This window comes from Pagrus pagrus, assembly GCF_965226575.1.
Source record: "Pagrus pagrus genome assembly, chromosome: 20".
NCBI lineage: Eukaryota > Metazoa > Chordata > Actinopteri > Spariformes > Sparidae > Pagrus > Pagrus pagrus.
Genome location: NC_140207.1, coordinates 15,433,664 through 15,444,666, shown reverse-complemented (window position 1 = coordinate 15,444,666; position 11,003 = coordinate 15,433,664). Strand labels below are relative to the sequence as shown.

Below are 11,003 nucleotides of genomic sequence, written 5' to 3'. Positions count from 1 at the left end.
TATACAGAGAATAACAGCTCTTAGCTTTATCCCCCGATCTCATCCACTGCACACAAACACTCACGCATACACATAAACCCCAAGAAAATGATTGTGTGTGGACAGACATGAACAAAATGACAGATTTAGAAGTACAGTTGGCCCCGGCACAGCTCAGTTTCAGCTTAAATTATCGTTTTACATTCTAGTTTGGCTGCAGGGTTTGTCTCAAAGTGTGTTCTCTCACATGGACGACGGGGGAAACTAGTTTGATTTTAGATGAGCAGCATCACTTGCCAATGCAGTCTCAATAGCTTGCCAATAAAGCTTTGAATAGAAACTGTATACCCCTGACCAATGGAACTGTGGGGGAACATGATGACTTCCATGAAGGAAGTAATGGACAAACCACACTCAATATTCTTGCATGTGGGGAAACCATATTGAAATACATTCTGTCAATTTATCATCATCTGTCTGTCTATATTGTTTTCCTTTCAGGATCAAATATGAAAAAAAATGTCTATTTCCATTTTTTTCCCAAGCAATGTCCACTGAAATGATTTGTTGTGGCTACAGATTAATGTTTGATTGGGAGGAAATGTTCCCCTTTACAATCTCACACTTATTCCTCTTTAGAAAATGAATGAATGAATGCATACTCCTTTCACATGGCGTTCTGATACACGTACAGTGTATACAATAAGTGGTCCATTTACATTTAGTACACTGTTGTATTTTCTCTCTTGAAAGCAGGAGGGTGCTACTGCGCCATCACATAATGGGACTTTTGTGAGTTGTTCACTGTGTGTACAACAATCTTAAAGATTTTGTTGATTTGAAAACATTATTATTTATGTGTAAAACCAAAAATAGGCTGTTACCTGAAAATCTACAAAGGTTGTTTATTTTCAAATCGAATGATGAGAATCTTTAATTTTAAAAGTGTGTACTCACGTACTACATTAAAGCACATGTGTATTTCAGTATATGGAGTGAAACTTAAATTCTCTATCAATCTCTATCAATCACTTAACATGCTCAAATACTATGCAAAATAATGTAAAAGAATGTATAAAGGAAAAACAATTGCACATTATGAACTTATTCGGTAACATTTATGTTAACATGACTGTAATTGATTGCATCTGGGTATAAATTGCCGAATTTAATATGATCTGCGAAAAGATAAAGGTAATCAACGAACGGCTGGCCATCCGTATTTCCAGTATTTTATGTTTTAATTAAGAAAGGGGCAGTTAATATAAGTTTACCTTCTTACTGCACCCGTTTTGTTCATGGAATGTTAATAAGTGCGTTGGGTGAAAGTGTATTACGTGTCTTGTATAATTGTGTAACTGAAATTAGCAAAACAAACCAAATATTCAATCATCTCATTCCAAATGAAACACTTAAGAAATATTCAAGATTTCTTTTTAATCAAAGCAGAAGTGTACACATTATCAGCACAAACCAACATAAAAATACACAGATGATTCAAAAAATACATTGAATAAAGAGAGATCGTTTAAGATTAATTATCCAAATATTTGCTATTTGACTATTTACAGTAACTTATTAAAATATCAGACTTTTTCCACATTTCTTTTTGCATTTAACACAACGCCTTCACAATCTATTTAAGAATGATATTATTTTTATTCTCATGTTGATCATGGCCACAGACTATTGTACCTCGTTAAATTATGTTTTAGCTGCTGACTACTATTAAGAACATTCATGTGCCGTGGTGTGAGTTACATGTATTCAAGGCCTTGTATTCAATACAAACCATCGAGTCTTCTTTTATTCACGAAACCAAAAAAAGTCACTTCCTTTGTACACTCCGTATTGTATTAAAAAATCCTAAAAATCAGCAACATTTCTGAAGTTCTTTAGAAAACAATTACTGATCTTAGACCAGTTTACAGGAACATTAGGTCCTATTGATGCATACAAAACAGACAATCTAATTTCAGAGTTTCTCTATTTCCGTTGTCTCTGATATTTATCATGAGATGATATTTCATACATTTGCACATAATCACAAATCGACATTTGATGTTCCTTAGTGACAGACTTGCACATAAAGAACGAGAAGGACGGAGACCATTTTCTTCACTTCATGATACCCAGTCAAGCAAGACATTAGTCCAAAAAATCTACAGCTGAACAAAGCAAAGGTTTAGATGGCATGTTTTAAAAAAAACATCTTAAAATAAGACTGAATGGCCATAATGTTTAAGAGCTTGTGCCTTATTGGCATGAAATTGTTGTAAAACCTGAGCTGAAAAACAGTATATTAGTTTAAGGTGACCACAAAAATGCACAGCATGTTTTGTTAAACCCTTATTTTGGCATTTCGTTAGTTCAATTTGAAAGTGACATATTGAAGTTTTAAGTGCTGCACATTGCAGCTTTGATGAACTCTTAGTTATTGCAACCCCACCGAGAGTCGGGGGGGAAGAAGCAGCAGGATAAAGTCTAGCCGCAGACACTGAACAGGGATTGCTAATAACATAACTTGGATGATGAATATGAGACAAGGAAACTGATCCAGTGTCAGCTTCTTTGACACAGCGCAGAGAGAAGTCAGGGATCTGTCTGTGAGGAAGGCGAGGGGCTGGCTGGAGGACAAAGAGGCTGGGGGAAGTGTTTGTACTTCTCTGGGGCAGCACCCTGAGGGGGCGATGGGATGGGAGTGTCTGGAGAGGCTGCAGGGACAAAGAGACATTTTATTTAGTCTTTCTGCAAATTGAAATGTTTTGTATGGGAAAAAAAGTATATATATAGTCTGGAAAATGTATCCACAGTAGCCCACGGGAAATGTTATATCTGCAGCTGCTGCTTTATAGATAGAGTTCCCATCAATCTTGTGTGGCCATTAGGTGGTGTAATATAGCCAAATGCATTTTTTATTTTTAAATGAAAGCATACAATATGGCCAATATTCACCAATTCTTGTAAATGTTAACATTTTATGGTTTCTTTAATATTCAGGATGCCTATTTATTAGTTTAGTTTATGGTAAGTTAATGGAAACACATCTGGCACACAGTTTTGCGACATTTCAACAGAAGAGATAGATTGGACATGCACTTGCCTTTAACATTTCTTACGTGTTTGTGCCGGCCCGACTGAATGCAGTTTGTGTGATTGAATGCATGTCTCACAGTTGTGGAGTATGTGGCTCTTACCTATCAGTGGAGTGTGAGCGACAGGCATGGTGCTGATGACCAGTGTGTGTCCAGTCAAAGGGTCTTGGGCCAGCTGGGTGTGTGCTTGGTGGTGCAGGTGTGTTGGCTCTGACGTAAGGCCTTAACACATAACACATGGACTCAGTGATCAAGTCTATTTAACTCGACTCAGATCTTACAGTATATGTCACAAACACAAATAACATTTTGCAAAGATCACATCATTTCATTGTTTGGTTAGCTTGTTTTTTTGTTAAATATATACAGTTTGTCAGCATCGCTATCTTTTAACAGTTGCTTATTCACTTTACTAAATATATATTTGAATATTTGAATAGCAGTGTTTTTGTTGTGTTAGTTCGACATCGCAGGATGCTGAAAAGTGAAGCACACACAGCTCTTTCTGTACACAGTCTTCTAAGTCAGGGTGTCATATCCTGGAGTTGTTTTTAGCATGTAGGGTAAAAAATGGAAGACATATTTAGAGATGACTTAGTACTTTATTCTCATCTTGTGCTTGAGTTGACTGTCATGGCCCTGCTTAGAATATGTTTGATGCATTCTGCCTTTAACTACAGACTCGCTTTTTTATACATATTTATATATGTTTGCACCGAGCGGCATCTCTTGTACCAAGTTGTCTATTTTGGCTTTGCCTAATATACTGTAAATGCAGAGTGAGGCTATCTTTCTGCAAAATCCAAAAAACTTTTTACCCATACTGTAGTATATATCCAGGAATACTTTTTCTGAATATGTAGCCGATACTTTTTTTACATTGCATTATTCGTGTACAGGATCTCCACTGGAGCATTTGTTTGTCTTGCTGAAGGTCAACCTATTTTTCTGTCTATAGTTTTACAAGCACAGACGTGGGCCCGGTCTCACCTCCCAGCAGCATCTCGTGCAGCAGGTTGTCTATCTTGGCCAGGCCGCAGAGCTTAATGAACTGGAGCTGTTCAATCATCTGCCAGGTGATGCTCTGCAGGGTGGGCAGCAGTAGTAACAGCTCTCCAAAACGACCCCTGGAGTCATACTGACGGTCATTGATGTAGTCCTCCAGACTCATCTGGACCTGTACACACACAAGGCCAAGTCTCCATCGGTATAAGTTACCTTGCCCTTGTAAGTTCACTGATGTGTTATATATTTGTGTAAAAATGCAAAATAGAATGCAAAGTATAATGAATATTAAAAGTAAGGCTGTTCTTTTTTTAATTGGAAATTATAATAGAGCATAATAGAAAAGAACTGCAGCTCTGCAATAACCTACAAGGGTCAAATGCTCGACCTACCTGCAGACGCATGGCCTTGATCTTCGATGGGTCCCGTAAAGACTTTGCATCTGCAGATTGGGAGGCAAAGCATGAAGTGAGGGGTGGATTGAAGAGGGTGGGGGGGTGGTTGAAGGACAGGAGGGTGAAGAAAAAAAAACAGAAAGATCAGGGATGGGATTGTATATTAGTATATGGCAAAATGAGGGGATTTAGTGAAGGGAGAGTAAAGGGGGGCAGGTAACATAAGATGGGGGCAGGGATGATGGTCACACCAGGCGTAGGAGACATTGGGATTGGGATCCAACTCTGAGGGGGAAATGTAACCAGGTGGGTGGGATTGGATGGGAAAAGAGGGATCTGGACAGAAACGATAATGGGAATGGGACAAGGTAATCATTAAGAATTATTTCACAGGCTAGATTTTCAATCTTTTTGCTGGTTTTATGCTCCAATCTTTTCTTGAAATATTAAACAAGAAATTTATGTAATTTAGTTATCTTTTAAAGGAGAGATATTGTGCATTACTAGAATCCCTTACTCATCTTTTCATTTACCGTGACAAAAAAATGGAAATTTTAATTACAAATACAGACAATAGTTCTTGAATGAAGAGGCAAGAGCTGGAAAACAGGGTAAGCACTCATCCCCAGGAAGAGTAGAGAGATGGCCTTTTTTATTACCTGGGTCAAAGAAGACAATGGCCTTGAGCGCCGCATACTCGTTTTCGTCTATCTGAATATCCTGGAAGGGCTGGACCAGCTCGTCCAGCACTCGGTTGGCTACCCGACAGATCTCTGCTTCAGGACTGTTCCTGTGGATCACACAGCCATTACCTGCAGACACAGAGCGTATTAGTCAGCGGTTGTGCTGAAGGGAATCGACAGGAGGCTAGTGTGTCGGTGTGGAAGCGTGAAGGGAATAGTTTTGTACTTTTAACCTTGAGAGAAAGATAAGTTGGATCTTGTAGATTTTTTTCAGGCCTATTTAAGGGTTTCAGTCAAGGTTGTGGTGAAGAGAAGTGGGAGTATGTGTGCTTGCAGTGGATGGATGTGCCTACAGTACGATGTTGCTACATGCCCCAGTAATGAGTAATGCCGTTTACGCGAGACACTTTTTGAAGTCACAAAGAAACACAAACCTTTAGTTAATCATTGTCAGCTAACACAACATTTGATCAGTCTTCGCACTTCAGCGCTGACTGCACCACATATAAATAAGATGCCGTTCTGTCGGCCAGTTTGTACCTAAAAGCAGGAAGTCCTTGAATGGCATTGACCTTTTGGCGACCCCGAGCAAGAGGTGTTCACCTGCATGAGCCCTGAGCAAGCTCACCTGGAGACAAACACACACACACACAGTTAAACAAATAACAGTGAAGAATGCAACAATGCATCTCCCACACACATCACACAGGGGTCATAATGTACTAGTTGTTTACTATATTCACCTGTGAGTGCATTTGGTTGATTTAAGAGGATCTTTTTCTAACTGAGTGTGCTTTGACCGGGAAAAGCTCTTTGTTAGAGAAGCAAGCACACCCACACAAGCTTAGCACAAGCGATAAACAAGGACGGCAAAAGTACTCATGTCTGAAAGGTGTTTTAACTTCTAAACATGTGATAAAATATGCGAGAGAATGACGGTATGTAATAGCCTCATGCATCAGAGCCGTGTTACCTGGTCATCTAGTGGCAGTTCCCCAAAGGCAGGAATATATTTGGCCCATTCCACCAACACCAATAACTGTTGTCTCATAGAATCACAAACATCCCCGACAGAGCCTGACTTCTGCTCTGATATGTCTGAGATTCCAACTGGAGCAGTGATCTGGAGGGACACAGATAATGAGAGTTTTCTTGGTCATAATTTCTTGGTCACATATAACCATCATAGGAAAATAAAGAAAAAACTGTCACCTGTTGGGACAGTGATTCTGCCTGGGCCAAAATAGTGATAGGCGGCAAGTCTTGGGAGTCAGGGATACTTCTTCGGGAGCTGATCCGATCTCTCTCGTTCTGTACAGCTTAAAAAGAACAGACAGTTACTGTGTGTGAAACAGAACGAGCAATAAAAAGGAACAGGAAGAAACTCCCGCTGTTTGCTTATTGTAAAAATTAACTAACTTTCAAACAGGCATAATGTCCAGTAGTCCTGCTAATATTCAAGTCCTAGTCCTCAAGAATTTGCTCAAGTTTGTCATCATGACTGTTGAGACAGGCTCTGGACCAGTTAATATTTAGGAAAATAACCATACAGGCTGGCATCAGCAAGAGGAGTCAAACGTTAACCAGTTGCGATCCAGAACAACATGTTTGAACAACACATGATTAGGTGTCGTAAAACTTTGTGCCAAGGTTATACCCCTCATAAATACACACACAGAGACTAAGTAATCACTTCTTTTATGGCTGAGCCAGTTTCAACCATCTTGAAGTTGCTTACAGATTCTCTGACGACATCTTTTACCCTCAGTGCCACTACTTAGGTATATACCTTGTCTTGGTAGGGGAAAAAAATCAACTACTGACAAACCATGAACCATGACCATTAGGTAGTGTTTGTCCAAAAATACTCATGTAAACTTTAAGTGCATTTCGAAATGGAAGAATACATTCATGATCATCAAGGTCAGGAGGGAGGTTTTCAAACCTTCTTTCTTCATGCCAGCCCTGAAGCATTTGTTGAGTCTGCAGAAACGACACTGGTTCCTCTTATCTTTATCCACAATGCACTGCCTGCTGAACCTGCATACAACGAACATAAAATGATATAAGTAACTTAACATAGCATAATATGATGACAGTGTACTGTAACATAATGACATGATGAGTGGGCTAAAAAGTCAGTCATATGTTGGAGTTCTATTTAGATTTCTGCACACGATCAGAAAGATGCACAAGAGCATGTTTTTATGCACAAGTTTTTTTTCATCTGTATATGTTTTTACTGTCTGCACCTGCAGGTGTAGACATGGCTCTTGCGAATGGAGCGTCTGAAGAAGCCTTTGCAGCCGTCACAGCTGGAGGCTCCGTAGTGTTTCCCTGTGGCTTTGTCTCCGCAGATGGCACAATTAGAGCTGACTCCATCTGGACCGGGCAGGTTCTGCTCTGTCGGCATGCTGTCTGAAACACACGAAAACACTCCTGCAGGTAAATACACATATATGTGTGCAGTTTTGTAAAAAGTAGCCAAACATCATAATTGAGTAAAAGTTCATATATCATGGTAATTAATTACTTTGGTAAACATGAAACTAACCAATGTGAATGGTACTTGAGTCAAAGTCTTAAAGAATCTGATGTTAGATGTACTTAAGTGTCATTACCTTACCTTATTACCTTTATAAAGTATAATTATATTTACTTTTATGAACACAAAGGTTGACTAACCCTAATCCTAGCCTGACCCTTTTTTATAATCTGATCGTCGATAGAATTAATTGGTTCAAAAATGTGCTACTTTGGCTCCAATGCAGAACACAATCTGCAAAGTGAGTAAAAATATGAAATAAATGTAGTGGAAAACATGCAGTGTCTAAGAATTTCAGTTGAAAACTTAAATTAGACATAATTGTCAACAGAATGAGAAGAAATAGCAGTTTTGACATTGCAAGGCCTGTGTACTGTGCTACAGAGATCTACGGAAGTTAGCATTCTAACCAGCTAGCCTGTTCTGGTCCTGTGCCTAGATAACTGCAGCTCTACTTAGAAGCAGTTAGCGGTTACTCCGGTGATATGCTGCCGCCTGTTTGTGTAAAGTAGCCTATGAATTCAACATGTAGTCAGTTCTTACATACTGCACCTTTAAAGGCACAATATCTGCCTCCAACATGTAGTGGACTGGAAGTATAAATTAGCAGGAAATGGGAGTACTCAAGTAAAGTACAAGTAACTTAAAATTGAACTTGAGCAAATGTACTTAGTTACATAGCAACACTGCATATACACACAAGCTCACACATCTGTATTGTACATATATTGTTATAGACACAGATATACTCGACACAACTGTACAGTATTGCAAAGGTAGACCCACTCTACCTCCCGAGCCACATCCCCTTCAATGTGATTCTAGCATCTTACAACTGTAGTTAATGTAATCTGCGTATATTCCACAGTCTAACTGCAGGTTATGTGTACTGCGGTTTGTAACTGCAAAGTCATTTGTGCTGTGTTTGGTTTGCATATTATAGTCGATGCATCTGCAAAACATAAATCAGAATAAAGAACAAATGGAAGTTCAATCATCGGGCATTTAAAATGTTACTGTTGCTGTCTGTATTTTTACTCACTGTCATCAACATTCTCATAATCATCATGATCGTCACCATTATCAGTAGCAGCAGCAGTATCGTCATCATGATCAAAACCATAATCATCATCATTGTCTGCATAGTTATAGTCCTGTCGAACACAAGATCATAGCATGTGTATGTAAAACTCATCAGCACAGGAACATTGACACATACACAACCCCCCCCCCCAAAAAACATCCAAGGCAAGATGGGTCAATGTTTGACTAACTTTCCGTCCATATGCTGAGGTGACATCAGTGTATCACTGAGCTGCATGCTCGCTCCTCAATAAAATGTCTTTACGATGCATACCTGCAATTCCTGCCCAATCAGTTTTATTAACGATATGATTTCGTGCTTTCACAACCTCGACCCAGCCCTGTTCTTTCCTTCATAACCAGTGCGGTACTCCATGTACATATTCATATACAAGCAACAAACGAAGTAGAATTATGTTTCCACTGTCAGTGTAAACAGACAACTGGAACCACGCACTATTGGCCAACATTAAAATGTCATGCTGATTTCCTATTCTGCAAATAGCAATTCATTTGCCTTCTGCTTGTCTCACTTCATCAGAATGTCTCTAACTCACTTCCTCAACCAGTTCTGAGGTAGATGTCTCATTCCAAACCTCCCTAACCGACTCATCATGTCAATCAAGAGGCCACAGTTTAACCAGATACACAATAACCACACAATTTCTTTGTTTCTATGCATTGTGCTGAGAAAAATGGAGTGTGCATCTGTTTTACCTATCCACTGTCAACACGCATGCAAAAAAACAGATGTTTTCTACTTCAACCAATGCTGTACATCCTTTGTTTGTGTGTGCATGTGTGTGTAGTTGGCTACATGCACATGCACTTACCTCCTCCTCCATAGAGCACTTCTGCATTCTCAAAGCCCAGCGTGCTGTATGAGGGATCTAGGCCCTCACAGTAGTTGGCTACTTCCATGTCTAACAGAGATTTACTCTGAGGAGCAGGAGGATACTTCATTCCTGTCTGGGCTTGGTCCTGGGCTTCCTCACACCTTCTTCTCTTCTCTTCTCCCCCCAGTTCACTCTAGTTTTTCTCTTTCTCTATCTCTTTTTCTGCTGGTCTGTACTTCATCTAATTCTTACAGACATGGCAAGAGAGATCCCTAGCATAAAAGATCTATAATCCCATCTGATTGGGTTTGGAAGAAGGAGAGGGGTGGAGCTTTGGCTAAGACTTCTCACCTTATTGCACATTACTTATCTGTCCTTCTCCTTCACACTTATCACAGGGATGGATAGATAGCAGTGAAGGAGATATTTCCCTTCTCCCCCTCTGCCTCTTTTTTTCTTTTACACCTCTTCTTTTTAACAAGGAGACTGATCTCATCACCATTTGGAGGACAGTGTGCTTTTTATGTACATGTTAGTGTATCTGCATGCATGACAAGGGGTTTATTCTTAAAGGCCCATGTGTTTATGAATGCGTGTGTGTGTGTGTGTGTGTGTGTGTGTGTGTGTGTGTGTGTGTGTGTGTGTGTGTGTGTGTGTGTGTGTGAGTGTGTCCTTCCCAGGCATCCTAATCTAATCAATAGTGGAGTAATAACACCACCACCTCAGCAGATATAATCTATAAAGACACAAAGTGAAGTGGAAAATACTGATAACTTCCACAAACACACTCCAATCCACTGTTGATACAACATTATTCTACATATTTCTAAATTAACAGGACATATACAGTGGCCTACTGTAAACAAACCTATTATTATTTGTATTTTTTGGTTAATTCGTGGAATATTTAAAGTGCCCTGTGCCACATTTTTGAATATCTTTTTTGTGCGTTTAATTTTAGTGTTATTGCTGAAGATGAATGAGATTTTTCAGACAGGGTGATACACTTATCTTTGTTCATTTCTTTTAAGAATAATGAGCCAATCTGCTGTGTAGGGGAAATATTTAAACCGCCTGAGGAGCAGCGTGAAGTAGTCAAACAAATTTAGAGCTCTCACACATTTAGCTCTCTGGTTAAAGAAGCAGGCCAGATTTCCTGTGAAATGCACGTTGAGGAGAGGCAGGGGATGTCAGCGAGAAGTGAACAGTTGAGCAGTTGTCAGTGAGCCGCCTCCTCTTTCAGGGCAGGAATGCTGTAAACGCTCTATAAACCTGTTAAAATGTCCCAACCCTCCCATCTCACATGGAGAATTTCATTGCACTAAATCTTATTGTGTGGCTTAAAGGTAATCAGTTTGGAGCATTGTGTTAGAGAAGGCTGT

The 11,003-nt window shown here is 39.5% G+C and overlaps 1 protein-coding gene across 2 annotated transcripts; it reads right to left on the bottom strand.

Moving 5' to 3' along the window:
- Nucleotides 1-2,529: 2,529 nt before the first annotated feature.
- Nucleotides 2,530-9,748, bottom strand: hnf4g (hepatocyte nuclear factor 4, gamma; the record flags this gene model as incomplete). Of its 2 annotated transcripts, none has more annotated exons than XM_084341049.1 (11): nucleotides 2,530-2,693; nucleotides 3,177-3,296; nucleotides 4,065-4,251; nucleotides 4,472-4,521; nucleotides 5,134-5,286; nucleotides 5,698-5,785; nucleotides 6,131-6,280; nucleotides 6,370-6,476; nucleotides 7,103-7,197; nucleotides 7,410-7,596; nucleotides 9,619-9,748. In XM_084341049.1, the coding sequence occupies 11 exons, from the start codon at nucleotides 9,746-9,748 to the stop codon at nucleotides 2,572-2,574; spliced, it is 1,389 nt and encodes a 462-aa protein (XP_084197175.1). In that variant the 3' UTR covers nucleotides 2,530-2,571. The 2 variants fall into 2 exon arrangements, with proteins under 2 accessions (XP_084197175.1, XP_084197176.1); XM_084341050.1 differs by having other exon boundaries at nucleotides 7,410-7,575.
- Nucleotides 9,749-11,003: the final 1,255 nt, after the last annotated feature.